The sequence below is a fragment of the Notechis scutatus genome, chromosome 1 (assembly GCF_049901735.1).
Source record: "Notechis scutatus isolate UNSWTSFEM ecotype Mainland chromosome 1, rNotScu1.2, whole genome shotgun sequence".
NCBI classification, from domain to species: Eukaryota; Metazoa; Chordata; class Lepidosauria; order Squamata; family Elapidae; genus Notechis; species Notechis scutatus.
Window position 1 is genome coordinate 114,173,985 of NC_142009.1, and position 22,616 is coordinate 114,196,600.

General features: G+C 36.5%; 1 protein-coding gene across 2 annotated transcripts; it reads right to left on the reverse strand.

Annotated features, from left to right (window-relative positions):
* Positions 1-449: 449 nt before the first annotated feature.
* Positions 450-22,593, reverse strand: PM20D2 (peptidase M20 domain containing 2). 2 transcript variants are annotated; one of them, XM_026666554.2, is made up of 7 exons: positions 21,464-22,593; positions 21,012-21,160; positions 13,988-14,130; positions 8,259-8,413; positions 6,926-7,058; positions 4,644-4,751; positions 450-3,680 (listed from the first exon to the last, which is right to left on the reverse strand). In XM_026666554.2, exons 1-7 carry the CDS (start codon positions 21,971-21,973, stop codon positions 3,475-3,477), a joined length of 1,404 nt encoding a protein of 467 aa, XP_026522339.1. In that variant the 5' UTR covers positions 21,974-22,593; the 3' UTR covers positions 450-3,474. The 2 variants fall into 2 exon arrangements, with proteins under 2 accessions (XP_026522339.1, XP_026522340.1); XM_026666555.2 differs by having other exon boundaries at positions 450-4,184.
* Positions 22,594-22,616: the final 23 nt, after the last annotated feature.

Genomic DNA, 22,616 nt, shown 5'->3' on the forward strand with positions numbered 1-22,616 from the left:
ATTAAATAATCTGAATTAACTTTAAAAATGATTAAACAGCTATGTCGGGTAAAAAAATATGGAGGAAGCTTTGCAACTTTGATAAAAGTTGAAAAGGGTAGTACTAGAACAAGATGAAATATTGTTAAGTTTTCACTAACCATCTTATCAATAGTCTAGGTAGGAAAAGATGTTTCCAGTGTGCAGTACTACTTCTCTTCCATTCTGACTGTCAATTCTGACAAGAACTTTGGAAAACCTGGTCTGGCCAGTCTGAAAGCCCTCTACTTCCTATAGTATTGTCACAACTGGATTCTGCAATTTTTCAGAGAGAAAAATTCTTACAGAGCCACATTTTTCCTGAAAATATAAAGTTATTTCAAATGGTGGCTCAATCAAATCAAATGCTAGATATAATACGATAAAATTATTTTTGTGCATGGTAGAAAGGACCAATTTGGACAAAGAAATGAAGTGTAACTTTAATACATTTATACATACTACTACAATATCACAATTGTACAAATAATTTATGATTTCCAAGTACAGCTTGTACAAGATAAAAAGAAATTCCAGCATGTCAGATATAATATAAAAATTCAAAAAGGCAGCTCATTTTAAAGAATATCCTAATCTCATCTGGCAACAAACATTAAATTATTATTAAGAGTAAAATCTTCTAACATGCAATTAATAGTTCAACATGCAAAATTCTCAAATAGTTTCAGTGTTTTTAGTTTCTTCCTTCATTGCATATGAATATGTATATTAAAGAAAGTAGGCATATTGCTTCAATCATGAATCCATAAAAATTAGTTGTTGAAATTGCTACAACATTTAGAATATTAATTCAAAAGAGTGTAAATACATTTATTATAAGTTGCTAAGATGTTAAAAACTAATTTACCGGATCAGTTGAAAAGTGAGTAAGCACTGGATATTTATAGAGAAAATTGCTTAGATAAGTACGTGCAATGTGAAATTATGTATGTATACTGTATATGTATATATAGATATAGATGATACAGATGATATAGATAGATAGAAAATCTATTAATAGGATTTCCTTCTGAGTAGGTATTCACAGAATTGCATTGTAAGGCTTGATCTGTCATTATAAGTTTTCCCTCTTTGTATTCAATCATGTCTGATTTTGGTGACTGGAAAGATTGTTTAGAAGTAGTTTGCCATTTCATCTTTCCTAGGGCTAAGAAAATATGACTGGATTAAGGTCACCCAGTTGGCTTTATACCCAAGGTGGAAGTAAAACTACCAGTTTTTAGCCTGATTCTGTAATCACTAACTAAACTGGTTCTTATTATAAGTATTACAGAATACCAAATACAAAGGCTGACTGATAGCATTAATACAAAACAAACAGACCACACGACCACTTTCCAACTGATGCTTGTAATCTAGCTAATGGAGCAGTTTGGCAATAGTATTCTAGAGCACCCTCAACAGCTCTAGATAGTATTAATATGGGAAGAGTTAACCAATTTGTAAAATGGAAGAAAAATATTAATCAACTATTTAAAAATGTTGCCAATAAGGGCAAGATTTTGTATTACCTTACATTCAGAAATAATTATCCCTTAGAATAAAGAATCAATACTTGATACTCTTTTTAAAAACCCAGAATTTTATAATGTGTTTTTAAAATAAATATTTAGAAAACATGCTTTTAAAACAAGTTTTAATCATTTGTAGTACTCTTTCATAGGATATCCCCTTGCAAGAGGAAATAGCAACATTTTCTTTTCTCTTGGTTACTCACTTCTCACCTGTTTATTTGCTTCTCACCATCAATACAAAAATATAGCATTATTCCAAATACTTTAGAGGCCAAATCCATACTATTAGCTACTTGGCGAATTATTATTTCAAGATGGCAGCTACTGTATTTCAGATTATCACTTTGCTTTCAGTCAAAATACTTCAGAGGACTGATTATGATCTTCTGAAGGAGAGGAACTGTTTGATGCTCATATAAAATGAAAAGGCTCAAAGTGTTCTGTAGCAGAAAAAGAAGCCTAAGTCTTTAAACTGGAGTAATACCAAACTCTGTCTCTTTGCATGAAGAAGGAAGTGCTATTTTCCACATAAAGGAGCCAGAGTCATAATCAATTCTGTAGTCTATTAATTTACTTTGTACTGCACCCATAACATAAATTTTGGAATAATTAATTTTTAAAGTACAATTCTTCCAGTGCTTAAATGGACAATTGAGCAAATGCAATAGAGGAAACTTTGTTGTTGTTTTCTTTTGAATATTTTATAAAGCAACGTAAACAAAAACCTAAAATACTGCTTTATATTGCGCCTTTATCTATAATATAGAGAGAATCACCCATTCTTGTTTAATTAGATACTTTCACAAGATCCCCCACACTCTTGGATTCAAATTTAATTGTTATGCCTGGTTACTTCTGTATTATACTGTATAGTTCTTTGCGTTTGACTTCAAAAAGGCACTTTTTGAACATGCAAGTATGCAAATGTACCACCTGCACTCAATTCTTTAAAACAATAACATAATTTCCTAAGTCCATACAACTGACTCTCTGAGGTTACTTTCATACTACTCTATTCAATAGAATTGAATCCGAAACATTGCACATTCCTATTATTTGAATAAATATTATACATTCTATTAAGAGAGAAGCTTGATCCAAAAATTGTGCAGAACAGGAGTAAAGGAATGTATTTCAGGTATGAAATCTCTAGTGATTAAAAATAGCCTTCCAGGAAAGTTGAGAGATAATGAAAAATGTTGCATTTTGGAAACTAAGAGAGAAGGTGTTTAAGAGAACAGAAGTTATTTCTAATATTAAAAACATAAGCACATCCTTCAAACAATGCCTAACCTTTGGTATCCTCCTTTGCAAAAGTCATAATTCAATTACACATAACTTAATAAAGTATATTAATTTTTCTGATGATTATGTTTATTTGTTAGATTTTTATCTTGTCTTTATTTTTTTAGAAGTAACTGAAGGCAGAGAACATACCATATATTACTTCCTCCTTATTTTCCCCACAACAACACTGTGAGGTGGGTTGGGCTGAGAGAAAGTGACTGGCCCAAAGTCACCCAGTTGGCTTTCATGCTTAAGGTGAGACTAGAATTCAACAATATCCTGCTTTCTGGCCAGCACCTTCACCACTATTCCAAACTGGCTCTCCATATAAAAAGCATGGCTCACTGTGTTCCTTGACATTAGAACAATGGCTACAGAAATAATATTTTTTTGAAAAAAATCATGGTAGCACTTGCAACAGTTCAAAAGACTAATATACATCTATGTTCTATTAGAATTACACATGTAATTTTATCTGAAATTAAGACAAATGACATAATTTTAGACAAAAATACTATTTGAAAAAATACATGGAGGTTTCACTATCTTTCCAATTATTAAAAATATTCCCTAGAAGTAGATCAGTCCTGGACTTTCCATAGAGTTTTTAAATGTTGTAATCTGCTGCATTACTTCAATGTGATGCACATTCTGCTTCAATACCATTATCTGATCCTTTTGTATTTCCAGGAACATTCAGATGACCTTCTTCTTTCAGTTTTGTTAATCTGAAATCTTCTCTAACTTTTTCCAACACATCTGGTTTGAAAATAACATCCAAGGCAGTCATGGCTAAAGCTTTAGCTGCTCTCAAAGCATAGAACTGAGCTTCTTCAGATCCTAGGATAATCAAACCCACAAAAGGTAGAGATTTCATTTCAGTATAGGAACTATGTAATGTCATTTCAAATCTGAAGAGATGTTTAAAAACAATTTCTTTTTTTAAAAAAGATTGCAATCTCAATTCCACTGGAAATAGAGACTAAAGAACAGTCGTCTGTTACAGATGCAGATGTATCTATCAGTGTAAAATCCACATTATTCAACTAAAGCTGTATTTATACATTTGCACTGAGTTGTATCCTGTATCTATAACAGAAGAACTCAACTCACAAGATGCTCTGGCTTGCATGAATGGCCAGCAGATTTGGGACAAATATGTGCATCTACTTGAACCCTTTAGTCAGCAAAAGCCATCTTTCTCAAGTTCTGCCTTTGCTCCTCAACTTAGAAACAAAGATGAAACAAAGAACATTGGCATGGAAGTTTCCCAATTCCACATACTCATTTTATGTCCAGTTTAGAACCAGAAGCTGTGAAGCCATCAGATCTTTTGCCAAGAGACTGAGAAAAAAATTAACTATTGTTATGCACAGAATATAACTCTCAGTGCTTATGCAAGTGTTCTGGATACATGAACTTAGCACCAAAATTAGGCATTTATCTCTATCCCTTTTACATCCTGAAATACTGGCCTCATTGGAGAGGATGGTTACAGAGGTTGGTAAAGGGGCCGTGTTTTTTACCCAATAGAGAACATAGCTGGTAAGTTTCCTAGACCAAAAAAAATGTTTTCTCCCCATGTTTTTTGGGTAGAGATATGCATCCTTGTCTGCTTTGGATCCAAATACTGCGTATTTCTGGTATTTACCATCAGTCTTGTTCTACCACTCTCAAAAGGCCCTGGGTGTCACAACAGAATAATGTGATCACTCAAATTTGACTCCATATGCATTTTGCCACATTATTCTGAATGTTTTTTTTAAAACAATGTGAAAGATACACCCACTTTTAACTACTAACCTGCAGCCGTTGTATATTGCTCAGTATGGTTCAATGCATCAGAACCAATGTAAAAATAGGAGTGAATCCCAGGAATCACGTAACTAACATTTCCAAAGTCAGTAGAACCTAAAGAGAGCCAAAACATTTTTAGGTTTTGGAATATACCAAACAGTCTACAAGGTGAAATGTTATTGTATGGGTTAGCATATAAAAGTATTATTAAAGGGTACAGCAAATAAAAATATTCAGCTCCCATATAGATCCTCTTCCATACAATAAGTATTAAGGTGGAGTTTTTTATATGTCAAATGTTAGGATTTTCAAGGTTTTGTCCCTACATTTTAAGAACTTGAGAAATAGAAACAATGAGGAAATAAGAATCCTTATTAAAAATTGACTTCCAATCCCTCATTACTCAATGTATGGCCAGCCTATCATACAGCATAAGCAAACAGTGAATTTAATACTGGTAGATAGAGAAGTTTGGTCATCCTGTCAGTCAACATTAGGTGATACCTCTTTTGACAGAAAAAAACCAGCTTCCAAATGTTTTGGATAGCCAGCTATTTTTGCTTTTTATCTATTCTTGGTTTTGATTTTTTTCCATTCCTTATGGACTTTTTCTAATTTAGGAATATCCTTATGTCATATCTCATTGCATGCATTGCATGTTTCAAAGATCCCCCATAGATTTTGGATAATACTGATGTCTTGGGACTATGTTTCTTGTAAAAAAATTATCGGTGTATGTTTCGCAATTTCTGAAATATGGAACATCTTTTTAGCTCCTTTGCTGACTGTGGGATATTAACTTTTAAGATATATACAGAGGTGGTATTCAGCAGGTTCTGACAGTTCTGGAGAACCGGTAGTGGAAATTTTGAGTAGTTTGGAATACCATCTCTGACTGGCCCTGCCCACATCTATTCTCTGCCTCCCAAGTCCTAGCTGATCCGCTAGGTCTTCTTTTGTTGCCCTGCACAGGAGAACCGAGCTGGAACACAGGTTAGAGTGGTGGGGAGGGAACGGAGATTATATAGTATCCTTCCCCTGCCACGCCCACCAAGCCATGCCCACAGAACTGGTAGTAAAAAAAAATGAATCCCACCACTGGATATATACATGCTTAGTTAAACCCATTCTCAACTGCACAGTTATTTTCTGGGTCATACATCCTCCAAGCATAATAAAGCCACAATGAATGTCAAAATGTTTCAGACTCATTGAGATTTTTTTTTGGCTTAAAAAGGCCAGAAAAATGGTTTCTTTTGACAATTCTCCCATGCAGATAATTGTTATATTAACAATATACTTCAATGAATCTGAGACAGTGCTAACCAAACTTTGCAGTAGAAAGTTTGCTGTGATCTGTGGATTTTCTTTGGCAAACCTGACTAGTTTGAGAGAAGCAAAGATTATTTTTGTATTATAGATTTCAAGGTTCCATGTAAATTCCATTATTTTTCACAGTTTAAGTTGCTAGCTGAAAGTGTTTAAAGGGTTTTTTTAAAGCCTTCTCTGGTCTGTTAAAGTAAACTACCTTCATTTTCAAATACTCAAATACCTGCTGAGGGATTTATAATGGCTGAAAATAGAACAAGAGGGGTTACCAAGGGGTTAGAATGGTCAATCTCCTTTTTGAGCTTAAAAAATATAAAATCAAATGGATGGGTGTCAAAACTTTTATAGTTGTCATGTTCACTTTTTAAAGATTTTGAATCTGAAAACAACTGCATATATATAGTAAGCAGAATCCAAATTTGTAAAAAGATACTGATTTTGTGTACCCTATAGGGATTTATGTCTACTTCTGTTCACTTATGTATTCATAGAATATTTCTACAGTATTTGACCAAGGGGCCATGCCTAAAAGAAGTTATATTCTTGAAGAATTGTTGTGAAAGTGATACAAGTAGCAAAATTAACTTGCTTATTAGAGAAAAATCAACAATTACATTTACTAATTACTGGATACCCCTTATGGACTTTTTGCTGAAATAAAAAAGAAAAATGAACTTGTGATTTTTGGCTTTGAATATTAGAAAGGATAGTTTATGGAAAGAAGAAAAGTATGATGTAACTGTACAGAGGGTAAAATATAAATGCATTTACAACTGCTGTCAAAAAGCTCAGAACTCATTTATAATGTTTTCCTTTCTTCTTCTGTTTTATTTCTTTTTCTATTTCCTTTCTTATTCACTATTCTTACTTTGTTTCTTTTCTAATATTTGTATTGTTTTTAAATTTGTTTAAAATTCTTCAATAAAAATTATATTTTAAAAAAGGGGTTATATACTTACCTGTTAAATCATTTAAACTGTCATCAGAAATGAAGTCCATGCCAAGCTTCTTGCCATTTTCTTTGTAAAATTTTTGTAGAGTCTTATTAGGAAGCACATTGTAAAAATCAGTTTCATTATTGTGTATTTCCACCTAGACAAGAAAAGAAATGTTAGGATATAAAGAGCTTATTATTCAATCCTAGGCACATTTCACTCAGAACACAACCCTAATAGACTCAAAATAACAATAAAATTTAAATCTTCTACACAGGTACTTGAAATTAAATCATAGTTAATACAAATGGATTTATACTATAGTAAACATATAAAAACTTACTGCATTATTTGTAACTGATTAGGACTAATCCACCCTTTTTATCCTATAAGGATAAAAATGTTCGGATTGTGAGAATTGTGGTTCCTTCCAAAATGGCACTGGCTCTGGAATGGCATAAAGCAGCCTCTGCCACTCCCAAAATGGCACCCACTCTGGGATGCAATGACATGGTCTCTGTACAGGAAAGCTATCTCGGATCAGCTGCTTTTCTTTCCAAAAATGATCTTCAGAGATCGCCTTTCAGAACATAAATCAGCCGATCTGCCACATGGTGCCTTCACAGGAGCAGATGCCATTTTGGAAGCAGCAGCAATTCTCAGATCACAAGAACCGCAGTCAATTTCAAAATTCTGCTTCCGAATGGTACCACGTGGCTTTTGTATAGGAAGGACATGCAGTGTATTGGTTGGTTCTCCTTGGAAAAGGTGATCTTCGGAAAAGGAAAGTGGAGCAAGTGTGATGGGGAGAGGAGACCCAGTGGTGTGGGACCCAACCAGGTTGGAGGGGCAAGATAGGTGAGTGGGGCAGCTGCAGCATCCCTGTGGTAAGTCATAAGGATTGCAAAGCACCTGAATTTTATTCATGTGATGACGGAAGCACCGTAGTGGCCACACCTTTGGGTACAGGTTGTCAATCACATTATTCAGTGTTGTCATAATTTTGAATGATCACTGAACAAATGTTGTAAGTCAAAGACTATCTGAATGAAGAATAATGTAAATTGTGGATACTAGCTAAATAACTGACTTTGAGTTAATAATTTATGATTTTGCCAAAACTGATACAATTGATTATAGTAGTTACAGAGCACTTTTAGCCCTACATACTTTAGCCCTACAGCACCATTTCTTCCCTACATACTATAGTACTTTTGATCAGTACTTGAACTGTTCACAAATACCATTATAACAAAAGGCAATGTTTACATTGCATTGCTGTTCTTTCAACTCAAATAATCCATGTTTTAAAAATCAGCTTACATTATTCTTTGAAAAAGTTATCTAGCAGTCTTACTTCACACCCAGTTGCTAGAGCTGCAGCTTTAAAACAATTCTCTGCTTTTTCCTTTAAGGTAGAGAGTTCCCTTAAAGAAGGAGCACGCAAATAAAATTCTAATTCAGTGTAAGAAGGGATGATATTAGGCTTCACACCTCCGTTCTTTATTATACCTACAATGAAGAAGAAATAGGTAATTGAAATTAGTTTGGCACTTAGTTTTTCTGAGGCTTATTACAAAACAGCTAAACAGAAAAGTCCTAACTTGATCCAAGGCTCTCTGCTTTGCCAGTAGATCAATGAGAACTCACACTGAAGACATTCTGGCACTAAAGAAAAGCAAAGGACATCTGAATTCCAAAATCAGGAGCTTTCACTTTCTGCTGTATTCCTCTGTTGATTATTTGTTGCTCTTAAAATTGGGAGAAAAAAGTCTCATCCTATACCAAGCAGAGCTAAATAAGAAATATCGAGCAGAAGCAAAATATATTTAAAGCATTTAGGAAAAAATTAAAATAAAACCATCCTTTCATATTTTAATTCTTACGGCCTCAATTTTTGATTAAAACTGAACAATTTAAAATGTCATATTTACTTCAGCATCCATAACAATGTATTTTCAAATACATTTCTCTTTTTTTCTGTTCAATATAATTATGCTATAAAGAAGAACAATGCTAACGTATTTTTGTATTATATATTGTATTATTATCAGCCAAAACCTCTGAAGGACATCCATGGTATATTACACACCTACTCTAACCCCTCACTTTTTTCCAGACCTGATCAGGTATGTATCATTGAGAAATATGTGGTGTGTGTGTGTGTGTGTATGCATATATACACTTGTTTTTTTATTTACTTAATTCTAACATATACCCCAAGAAAAAATAGTTGATGCCTGTTTTAAGAGTAGGAATTACTTTATACTTCCCTGCTCTGATTTGGAAGCATGACTTAATCTCAAATTTACTCTCATTCTAGTACAGAAACAATTTAGTCATGAAATGGCAATATATCATAATTGTAACATTACTAAATCAAAACTCATAATGCATAATAAACTTAAAATCAAAAAGAAATACTGAAATCTGACATGACACACCTAATATATCTACAGTTTGTTTATGATTATTTATCTTTCAAGAAGAGAGACTCTTGATTTGCAAATATGTATAAGCTTTGTATTCCACCTTTGTTTCTTACATCCAGAAATGTCTTCAGATGTGCTCCATGTTTTTCTGTGGGAAATCACCATAAATCTAACCCCAAGAGGTTTAATCTATTTTCTCTCCTACAATAATTCTTAGGCAAGTAAATTTGGGTGTATGACAACTTGGTGTGGGCAGGTGGGTGTAGCCCCTTCACCATTGCCAAGTCCCCTTGCCAACTCACTGCTGCCAGGTTATTGCAGGACAACTCAACATAACAATTCATTGAGGGAACAACTGTGATGACCCAGAGTAGGATACAAAACAAACACAGTCACAGAAAACAGGTGAAGCCCCTTTTATTCCTTCAGTTTGCTTCCAACCTCTGAATATCTTTGAGGGAAGACAAAACAACTCCCACACAGTTACACAAAGAAGGAAAAAAGCAACACAAACCAGGCAAGATAAGGGCTGGAGGATGTCCACAGATAATACACACTGGGAAGGACGCCAAACTCGGAGAGTAACTATAAACTAGAGATATTTACACAATTTGTTTCCAGCATTTGCCAGTATGCAGGTCCAAACTCTTATTCAGTTGTCACACCTGCAGCCCATGGAGAGGATCAAGGCCCTTTCCTCCCAAGGAGACTACGTCTCTCCTTTATCCTCTCCTCCCTGCATGCCCTAGGATAGATAGGAGATGGGCCTGGGTCCTCCTCTGGCTTCTTAGCTGGACTCTGCCCTTCCCCAGTCTCCTCCACAACCTCTGGAGCCACACTTCCACTCCCTGTTGGCTGTTCCTCCTCTTCCTCAGAGTCAGTCTCCACCAGGGACATGACACAACTTGCCTTTAATGACTAGATGGAGAGCCGTGTGTGTGTGTGTGTGTGTGTGTGTGCAAGCGAGCAAGAGAGGAGAGATAGCTGGGCAGGTGGTAGTGGTGGGCGGAGTGGTGGGTGGGGAGGAGGTGGCGCCAAGGGTTTCCCATTCTCACATTCCTGCTGCCACCATTGTTGCTTTGCCCATCCAGCTGGGCAAGGCAAAGTGAGGCAGAAGTAGGGGTGGAGTTGGGGAGATGGGTGGTGGCTTTACTCCCCACCACCACTGCTGCCTCCCCTTCCCCTGCTTAATTGCAGGGGTTGAGGCTTCTGCCCCGTTGGGTATTGGGAGCACTGACTGAGAAAGTCGGAGCAAACACTGGGGCACACAAGCGTTTGCAGAGCACCAGAGTCAAGGAATGTTAAGGCATGAGTCCTTTCTCTGCCCAAGAAGAGCCGGGGTGGGAACTCCACAGCTTCTATGGAGAGATTTTAGAGGAACTGGATGGAGCATTGCAGCAACGATCCCTCCAAAGCCAGGAGGGTGATTTCATGTCTTTTTGCTTATGTACAGAATGTGTTTCTCTAGGAGGACAGAAGAATAACAATAGGAAGGGGAGGTCTTCCTGAGCCCAAATTTTCTTGACTGGAGTGTTGCTAATGACATTTTCTCCCTGGACTCTTCGCACCAGCACTCTGTTCTGGATCCACCTGCCACCAGCACGGAGGAGACCAGGTTGGCAGTCTCTGAGAGTCATGCTCCACAGGACCAAATCACCCGCTTTGCCAAGAAGGCAAAGGAAGAAGCTAAAAGGTGGTTGAGCCACTGAATCAAATCATGCCCTCCCCAGATGTGCTGCGAGAGGCAACTCTCCTCACCCCACCCCTGGCCAACACATCTGGCAGGTTGGAAGGAAAAGAGATTCCAATCCTTTCAGTATTTTCCCAATTTGTATGTCCAAGAAAGCTGTGCGAATCAGACGAGTGAAAAAACAACAACACACAAGGCACTTTATTATCATAACAGGATCTGTTAATGTTAATTATTATAAGTAATTAATGATTGTCAGCTCATTTGGAGTTTTGCTGACAAAGCAGCTTATTTGTCTGAGCTGCATCCAAGTTGCAAATTGTCCTTTGCTCTGCTCTTTTTTGCCCTGTGCATACGGTGACCATATTTTGTTGGAGGAAAGAAATAAAGAATAACCCTGAAAGGAAGCAAATCTGAAGGGGCTTTCCATTTTCACATCCCCTGCTGCCACCGCCACTGCTTCCATGTCAACCTTCAGGCCATTTGAAGTTTGGACTATTTGGCAGTGGCAGCAATGGGTGGGGTAATTGGGAGGAAGCAGGTGGCAGCCGGGAATTTCAGATTTGCTCCCTTTCAGGTTTATTCTTTATTTCTTTCTTCTAAGAAAATATGATCACTGTACCCACAGGGAACAAAAGAGAAAGGAGCAAAGGACAATTGGCAACTTGGATGCAGCTCAGACAAATAAGCTGCTGTGTCAGCAAAACACCAAATGAGCAGACAAAATAATTGGCAGAGCTGGCTAGAATAATTTTTAATTAATTGTAATAATAATTAACATTAACAGGTCCTGTTGTGATAATAAAGTGCTTTGTTGTTATTTTTTCCACTTGTCTGATTCACACAGCTTTTTGGGGCATACAAGATGGGAAAACACACAGAAAGGACGGAGTTCTCTTTTCCTTCCAACCTGCCAGATGTGTTGGCCAGGGATGGGTGAGGAGGGTTGCCTCTCACAATACATCTGGGGAGGGCATGGGATAGTTAAACTGAAGCTGTTAGAAATATCTGAAAAAACCAAGTATGTATTTTTGAGTCCTTGGGTAAGCAGTACTTGCTTCCCAATATTTGAGATTATAATTCCATAATCATAGATTATCCATCATATTAAGGTTTATATGATATAAAAGCATAAAGATTACTTTGAGCCACACGTTCCTGAAATTAATATACAAAATCATCTTGCTTTGTCAGCAGCCCATTAAATGATGAAACATTTGCCACACAGAATTAATTTCCCCAGCAAGATGATAAAAGAATGGAACAGTCCCATACCCAATCAAACTGTTCCATATTTAAGATAGTTATATAGTAACAAATACTGTTATAGAAATATCCTGGGAAATTGCTCATCTGAAGAGAATGTACAAACTAGAACAGTGAACAGTTAGGCAATGATGTGGTCCAATTTACATCTTTCTAAAAAAAACAATTGCTATACCAATTAAAAATCCACTTATATAATGCATGTTGTGGAGATGTGTCAACTTCTTGAACATGTCCCTGCAGTTTTCTTGGCAACATTTTCAAAGCATTTTGCTACTGTTTACTTCTTAGTGCTGAGAGAGAGTCACTGGCCCAAAGTAATCCAGCTAGCTTCTGTATAAATTATCTTCTGTAGCAAGCCTAACTAGCAACAATTCACCTATAATAACTCTATTATGATCAAGCTAACATGGACCCAAAATGGACAGAAGAAAAAAAATAGTATCAGCACAGATTTGCACTTGTAAAAGAGAGTTTCATAGCAATATTTACAGATTTCCTCGAAGTCCCCTACCAACTTCCATGCAATTTTGAGGAGGTAGATCACCTGGGGGATAAAACACACCATCACTTACTCTCTCTTATAGTGTTAGTGAAGTGTAGAAATTACTGTTTGAAGGGAGCAGTATATAAATTGAAGTAAATTTAAAATTAATGATAACTGCCTAAGACTTCAGAACCTATGTCATTCTAACTTAAGAGAGCATGAAATGAAACCTTCACAAAGCAGAAACTGGATGGATGAAATACAGAAAAGGGACAATTATCTGGAAAAGGAGATAATTTGCCTCCACCAATAAGGTACTAAATAAATGTTTTATCTGGATCAAAATAGATGTCAAGACCCATATGGAACACTTTTTATCTACTATTTGAGATGCATTAATTCCGTTATTATATATGCTGTAATATTCTGAAAAGAAATGCCAACAACTAGAAATAAAATCCAAATATTTTATTAAACAAGATCAAATGGCATGGATAAATTGTGATTAAAATACCCTAAGAACCATATTGGGAAAAACTAATTATTTATCTCTAAACCAAGAATCTTTTGCTTTTTATATAATTTATGAGCGTTTTTTAATATATCGTATTTAAGGAAGCCATTTTTCATTATTAAAAATGGTAACAGCTATTAAGTATGCCATATATTGCACATAATAACTTTATTTTTAATGCATCCACAATAATTATCTTTGAGATGCAAGATTATTCAGTCTCTTTCAAGTAATGACCTTAAATTAAGCAGTTATAATAAAATTACTGATTTTACCCCAAGATTATTTCTAAATGCATATATATGTATTTCCTTTATATATCTAGAGAATGAATAAAAGTTCTTCCTTGGTTAAAGGCCATATTTAATTTTTGAATTAAACTAACTTCAGAATGTAGGATTAAAGCTACATTATGTTATTTATATTGAATTAAAACTAAATATACTAATTTAACTTTACATCCTGAAAATATGGATTTAATGATTATGTAAAAGCTAATTTGATAGTATTAGGTGCTTCATATTTTCATATGAAAAGCAGAGTTCTTACCATTATGCATTTAATATATTGGAATAATTAAACTAATAAACATGAGCAGCTGTTCATTTTGTATAACATTAACATGCCAGATAGAACACATTTGCTTAATAAGGGTCTGATATAACTTGCTGGACATAAGAGTGAAGGAAGGTCTCACCATGTACTCTCCATGTCGGTTTCATTTGCTGTCTTAAAAGGGACAGATTGTTGTATGCAAGCACAGCAGCATCTAATGCATTTAGTCCTTCCCAAGGGTAAGCAGCAGCATGAGAAGTTTTTCCATAGTATTTCACAGTCACACTAGGAAATAAAAGTCATCACTTGTTTTTAATCAGTTTTAAAGGAAAGAAAATCCCTTTGGGTTTCATTTCATGAAAGTAATTTTAAGGAGATGTGCATGCTGCATTGTATAGTATTACTTCAAACTCTACAAAGATCTGAAACAGCAATTAACAAACACAAAGTTATGAATGGAAGGTAATACAGAGCTTCCACAGTCAAAGCTTATCTTTGGCACTGCAAAACATTATTAGATCTCTAATACAGATATATTGTTAGAGAACTGATAAAGCACATAAAATTAAATTTGGAGGAAATTAGTGAATTAGTACCTAATCCTTCAGCAAACACCATGTAAAAAGAACATGTTAAACATGTGTGAAGATGAAAACATCCTGGAATTTTATGAAAGGTTTATCTTTTCTACTTGTTTCTTTCTACATTAGTTTTGCTTGCACCAAGGTAGGGTTTGTTTAATCTGTGATTTATTATTTAAGCCAGAGCCTATCTAAAAAATGAATATGATAAATGTGCTTTGTTTGATCATTCCTATGTTTCCTTCCATTGTTCTTGGCCAGTATCCAGTACAGAGCAAACCCAGATAAGACTACTCATTTGCTCTTCCTAGGACAGGAAAATGAACAAATCTCACTATGGTTTACTTCTATATGCTAACCCAAAATTCATTTCTAGACAGGAAAAAATGTTTTACAAAACACAATACACCTGCATTAGAAGTGTAGTTATACAGATTAATTTCTCACAGTCATTCATATAAAGAAATTTATTTGTCACAGAGGAGCTCCATAGAAGACAAAGTCATCTGAGCTAGGCCAAAATAAAGGGGTAAGACAGCAGATGTTTCTTTAATGAAATGTACATGACTGGCAAATATATATTTTACTTCCTTTCCAAAGATAAAGTCTTATTTGAGTTGAGCCTGACTATGGTTATGTCCCTGTAGTTCTGCTGGCAATGAAATGAAGGTTTCCTATAGAATGTATTTTTCACCTCCCTCACTTGCAGCCATCCTTCTTACTGGTGGCCTCTCATTTGAGCACTGAGGCAAACTCTGAACAACTTTTTTGAGATAAACCAATTGCCCAAATGTGGTCACCCATCTGTTTATTTCCAAATAAACATATATTTAAGTCTAGAAAAGTAATATATTAAAATGACAGCACTGGCAATGAAAAACATGATAAAATTTGACTAAGAGGAACTGAGTTACAAATGCAACCTTAAACATAATGAGTGAGAACTGAATGTTTATAAAGCATATGAAAAATTATATTAAGAAACAGAATTCGGGAATGTTAAAATTTCAACCCAATTTTGCTGATTTAGAAATTATTGGCAAATATCTAAAACTTCTTAGAAACGGAAATCTTTCAGTGGCTGCACCTTCACTGTATAATAGTTTTCACTAAGAGATTAGGTAGGTCTCAATTGTTACAGGCTCCAGATATTCCTGGTGAGTTATTCTGAGGGATCTATGATGAGTGATAAGATACCCACCTGGACTGATTTTAGGCATAGCTATTTAAATTTTATGTATTTAAGTTCCAACTGTGAATGTTTATATTAAATCCTTGTAATATTCCTTATTACAGTAAGCCATCAGTGTCTCACAATTACAGTGGGGGAAATATAATAAAAAGGTGGTAATTATTGCTGATTTCATTTTATCACAACCTTCCTAAAATCACTGCATGAATACATGAAGCTAACTATAATTGTAGTTTGTTTTTGCTTACATTCATGTTCTTTTCATCTTACTGATGTCTTCTGAATTTAGGAAAAATTATATTTAAAACAATGCTATTCTGTTTATATATTTATAATTTAAAGTACTCAGAACGCTAGGGAATTCTGATTCTACAAAGAATTATAAACAAAGGAATATGCACTTCTTTCAAAACAGAGGAACTTTGGATTATATCTCATATTTTTCACTGACAACATTGAATATAATGCTAGATGCCTGCACTCATATTTTATTTGCATATAAGTAACAACCAAGCATGACAGATTTCTAAGCACAAATGCAAAATATGTATGCATAGTCCATTGATGATATGATACGTGTGTCACAGAGAACATGCCAGTTCACTGAATGCTGGGAAAGATGAAAGGTAAGAGAAGAAAAGGATGATCAGCAGCAAGGTGGATAAATTGAGTTATAGCAATGATGGGTGCATTGAAGGTCTGAAGACTTGAAGGCCCAGGTAAAGGACCAATTGTCTTAGAGAAAATGTATTTATACAGTCGTTAAGATCTGACATTGGCTTAGTGGTACATAATCAATTCGCATCCCATATAATGGGCCTTCATAAAAATGATGAGCACCAAAGCTCAAAGACAAAAAAGCAGAATGTTTAAGATTAGCAAAGATCTGCACATCTGGTAACATTGTTTTAGAAGCTGCATATAATCCAAACAATAAATGTGCTACACATTAGTTTTAAAATTAGAACTTACAGTGTAAAAAAGAATTTTAAATGATTTCCCCAAAATTATTTCCTGAACAAACTTTACAAAACATCAGAATATTCTTTTCCAGGGCAGAAAACAATTGTGTAGGTTTGTGCTGCATTATCAATTTCTTACATTTTCAGCATTGTCTCAAATAACCAAACAACTTGCAAAGGACACTTCAGAGCTTAATTTATTTGGGTCATGCCTGGGTTTAATTGATTAGCATGAAAAAGAATGAAACAGGGCAATCTATTAAGAACCAAAGATTCCATTTCTTGAGCAAATATTTGTTTGGTAATTCAGCCTTCCAGTATCAATGAATCCTCATGCCTATTTATGCCTACAGACATATTTTAATTAGAGTGAGCATGAAATGAAACATAGAATTTAAGATATGAACATATTCATAGAAAGGTTATGTCTGTTTTTCTGTTAAATGCATTGGTAAGAACTACTACCTGAGCTTGCTTTCTTCTCCCTGCTCCATCACAGCTTTCTTTCTTTCTTCTGCATCTTTTATACTATCAAAAGTAGATAGAGATGACCTGCAGGCTTTTTCAGATGAAGAGAAGCACACAGAATAGGGCCTCTGACAAGGAATTCTACTAGCAGGCAATATCTGGTACTAAGGCTGAAGCAAAAGGTAGGTTGTACCTGTACATTTTAATATTTTTGTTTAGCTAATAAATTGTGGCATAAAAACACTGTAAACTATTATTAGTTAGAAAATATTTTTCCCTAGGATTCTGTGTTAGAAATGTAATCAGTTATAAACTAAAAATCCATGCGCGCACGACCCCCCTACTGCATGCCTCTGTGCATGCGCATGTAACCCCCTACATGCCACATTGCATGCGTCTTCCGCGCGCATGTCTCCCCCCACGCATGCGTGGCAGATACCTGACAACCAGCTGGCTGGCAGGGGGGCATGTGCACATGTGCAGTGGGGCTCTTCCAGGTGACCTCTCGCGTACCGGCAGAAGTGGCTCTGTTTGCCACTTCCGGCATGCGTGCCATAGGTTCACCATCACAGTTATAGCAAATCTCAGTTTAGAAAGTTTTAGCCTTCCTGTGGCTTCTTGGTCTGATGGAGCTAATATATCCTTATCACTACACCTAAATGATAGTACTTTTGGTATATATAGTATATATATAACTATAATGATGCTGATCGACTGTTACTCTTTGGGAAAAAATTCTTCAACTTCTAAGTCAGGGTGTCAAACTCACGTCATTGTCACATGACGTATTGGGACTTTTCCCCCCTTTTCTAAACTGGGCGTAGTTGTGGCCAGCATGTGATGCATCCAGCCTGTGGGCCAGGAGTTTGACAGTTTAACCACAGGAAATCATCACTGCAGGACTAAGATATATCTAACAAAAGCACCTGCAATTTGCTTCATTTATCAAATCCAAGAGAATACTAGACTATGAAAAACCACCAGTTTTCATAAAAAACATATCTACATTGTTACACTTTTTTTCCTTCCATTCAATAAAGTTCAATTCTTGGAGACTACCTGGACAAGTCCCTGCAGTTTTCTTGGCAAAGCTCTTCAGAAATGCCTTCTTTTTAGGTTTGAGAGAAAGTAACTAGCCCAAGAATACCTAGCTGGCTTTGTACCTAAGGCAGATTAAAACTCAGGGTCTCCACGTTTCTAGTCTGTAACCATTTTAACCACTGCACTAAATTGTCTCTCATTACACTATTATAGACATATGAACACCTTGTGACATTCAGAGCCATATAAAATAAGCCATGTTCATTTTAAAGAATAAAATTGAAGTGTGCTTTGTTTTCCATCCAGCATTTTCCACATATCATTAATTGTTGTCTAACTATTCAGTTAGTGTCCAACTCTTGGTATTTTATAGGAAAGTGCTCTCCGTGCTATACTGTCAGACACAGCTTCTTTCAGTTGTTGGATGTTCATCTTTGTATCAGTTTTGATATTATCAAGCCAACATGTTCTTTGCTTGCCCTTTCTTCTTGTTCCACTAACCATTCCTAGCATCACTGACTTCTCAAATGATGATTCATGTGATTAATACCAGAGGTATTAGCAGAGGGCAGTTAATCAAATGTATTAGCAGTCTGTAGACTTTCAGAAGCATGAAGTATTAAAAGAAAGCTCCACTCTATATCCAAGCTAAAACAATCCCAAAATTTTTATGATTCTACATGAGCTTGATTTGGGGAGATAAGGAGAGACATAAAGAAAAATGAAAATAAATGTAAAATTAACACTGTTCCATATAAATTTGAGTTATGAGATATTCAATTCTGTATTATAGGTAAACATCAGATCCAATTTCCTGAGCAGTTCTGTAATGAACGTCATAGCCCCAGTTGAAACAAATTATTTAGAGAATCATGTGAAGAGGTATTACGAAATAAGAACTGTATTGAGCAATTCAAGTGTTTTAAATACACTCAGCTTTATCTATAGAACCAATCAGTACAGCTACATGTCACACGACAGAAAGTAGTCAGCTGAAAATCCTGAAAAATGCTGAAAACAATAACATGATAAAAGGAGAGAAAGATGTACTTGTTGCAACCTCTATAATGATGAAGTTTCATGAACCTTTAAAAATGGTTGCTTAGTTTTTTTAAAATAGAATATTTGATTACTGATAGCTATACATTCATAAAAAATTACAATACAAAAAATATTCAGATTAAATGAATACTGCATTTTTCAGATATATCTGATAACTGAATTATCCTGATTTCCTACTATTTTATTTTACTTTAATTTTACATGTAATACATTACCAAAAAAGTTATTGAAAGGTCATAAAACAGGATGCCATTTGGGATAATCCTTTCCTTACTTCACAATTATCTCAATATTGCCAAATATAGTACCAAGCAAAACTGAACCAATAAGCAAATATGGAACATTGTAAATAAGTAGATAAGAAGGGAATTTCATAGCCCTGCTCTGGAATAACAAGAATGTGGGAGCCTTTGGTGTTTACCAGATGTTTGAGTAATAAATAGCCATGGAGTTTATAGAAAATCAACGAAGGTATCATCAGGAATGCCTGCAAGGTTGTGTATATGTGTATGTGTCAAAAAAGACAAGGTGGCAGACATGCCCTTATAATCAAAACCCTGGCTCTTTGTACAACTGGTGGAACATACAAAAAGGTGAGGGATTCAACTGTGCAGTTATATCCACTATTTTTTTTACATCCTCACAACTACAGATCCCCCTGTAAAAAGGTAATGGCTGCTCCATATTCTAGTTTTTATATTGGCCAATACTACTGGGCCCAACCCACAGTTACATTGCTTAAAAATGAGATAACACGAAAAAAATAAAAAATCACACAGACAAGTTATTACAAGCAATCTTCAATTTATGACAATTGGGACTGGAACTTGCTTTACTAAGCAATGCAACTGTTAAATTAGTTGCCCCCAATTTTATGACCTTTTTTGCCACTGTGAATCCTATTGATTTCAATTGTTGGAAGCCCACTGGGAAGGTTGCAAATGGTGATCACTTGATCATGGGACCTGTAACTGTTGTAAACACATGCCATTTGCCAAGTATCAAATTTTGATCATGTGACCATGGGGAAACTGACAGTTGCATGTGTGATAACTGATTATAAGTCACTTTTTTCAGAGCCATGTCTTGGAACAGATATTAAATGAGTAGTAATAAGTCAAGGAATACCTGGAATAACTATTTTTTGTAGAAGCAGTTTCTGAAAATGCTTACCCCCTTGTTTAGCAAAACAACACAGAGCACTGGGTAAGCTATGGTTGCAAGAAATTGTTCCTTTTGCTTATCGTAGATATTGTTCCTTCTTTGGAGGATTAAAAAGTTTAGCATTCTGCCTCCTTCAAATATTAAGATAGCAATACGAATACAAGTTAGTTATTGGAAATGGTGGTAACTGTACTTTCTGACCATTGCTGCTTCCCTAGTATAATATAGTAATAAGTACTAACCATGATAAGACCAAGGGCCATTTGAGTAGGACTCCTTAAATGTAGGACTACTGTAGGAGCAAGAAGAATTCAGGAAAAGATGCTGTTGCTACAATTGTCAAAGGAATAAAAAATGTATTTCCATCATCCTATCCATGCATTCATGTTAATAATGGAAGTAGCTCTAAACCAATAAGAACTGAAACATCGACTTCTGATGTCCCTCCTAAACTATTTACTATTTTCCTCCCAAAGAGACCCTTCAGGATATTATATACAGAGCACAGAACCTCAACTTTTGCACAACACAGGCAAAATGAAGCAGAAGTTTACTGCTGGTAGGGTGTTGTTCATGAACTGACACAAAGGATGAAAAAGGATTCCAAGCAGCCTTCAGAATCTAAATGGGGATCAAAAAGCACAGGACCCTTTTTCAGACATTATCAGCAAAGCTTTCCCACTCCTCTGTACTCACTCATGTTCTGCAATATCAGGTAAATAAGCTGCATCTTCTTGAGAGGGGTGAGCCATAAAAACAACGTCTAGATTATCAAAAGCCCCAGCTTTAATTAAATCTATTTTGCCTCCTCCATCTTCTTCAGCAGGGGTACCCAGCACTGTGACCTAAAACGAGAAGGTGACAAGGCATCAGGATCTGGAAAAACAACAACAGAACATCCCGCCAAAGGAACCCAAGCCTGGGAAAGCCTGTTTACTGGGGTGCGTGTGCGCGCCTCTCTTCAACATTGCGCTCAGACTGACAATATTTTGTAAATGCATAGATAAAGATAAGACATTTACCAAAAACAACAACAACAACAAGATATGCTCAAAATGTAAAGTTAGCACTTCACAATCCCGCGCGCTCCTTAGCATTGAAACCAAGGAGGGCGGCGAAGAGGACCAAGATGCCAACTCGCTTCTCACCTTAACAGCGGGCGCCTGACGAGGGAGGCCGGCAGGGTTCTGGCGAAGGCTTTCCAGAGCGCCCTTCAGGCCCAACGCGGCGGCGGCTCCCACTTCGGCGATGAGGTTGTGCCCGCAGGCGTGCCCGATGGCGGGCAGGGCGTCGTATTCGCACAGGAAGCCCAGGCGAAGCGGCGGAGGCGACGGCGGGGTAGCCTGGTTCGTTTCGGCGGGAGAGCAGGGCGCCCCGTCCCACTTCCAGTCCGCCCGGAAGGCCGTTTCTAACTTATAACTGCGCTGCACCGACCAGGCGGCCGAAGAGGAGGAGACGGGCAAGCCCGCGAAGAAGCTCGTCAGGGCGGCGTGAGCCTGGTGCTCTTCGAAAGCCAGCTCCGGGTGGCTCCAGATCTCCCGGCTTAGCTCGCCCAGGCACTCCGAAGACTCGTCGATGCATTCAGCCGCCCACCGCTTCCATTCTTCCAAGCGCACCTCTGTGGCGGACGACGCCTCAACTGCTTCGTTGGGTCTCATTGCAATTGTCGGACAAAAGGAAGGACCGGAGAAAATAAAAGGGAGCAGCAGAGGAACTGTTCTCAGCTTTCCGAGGAGAGGAAATAATAATTAACAATTAATAATAACAATAACAATAACAATAACAACAATAATAATACCGAATTTAAAAAATACGCCTAAAGAAGAACTAGCAACCACAGAACTCGCCGAGCAGTCTGAACTTCACATTGCCCGAGATGCATCTTATATATCCTCGTTTATTTCGCAACTCTTTCCCTAAAGCCTGCTGGGAATAGTAGTTTTTTTTTTTTTAAAGTAATACTACTGTGGCAATGCGGAGTTCAATGCCAGACCGAATAGGGCAAAAGTCGCTGTTTACTTGATAGGGAAGGGAGAGGCCGACTGAGCAATGTTTCAGTGGCAGATAAGACGGAATCTCGATGGGAGGGGCGAGGGAAAGCTCCCCGCGCGCAGCCGCAATCGGCTTCCTCCCTTTGCAAGTCGCGTTTTTAGCCGAGGCAAAGGTTCGTCTGTGGGGACTGTTGTCCAGTCTTACAGCTTTAGTCTCATCACTTGTTTGTAGGTATTTTGGTATTGCCATCACTAAAAAAAAAAAATCATCAGCTATGCTTGATGCCCACCTAATTTTGTCTTGACCAAC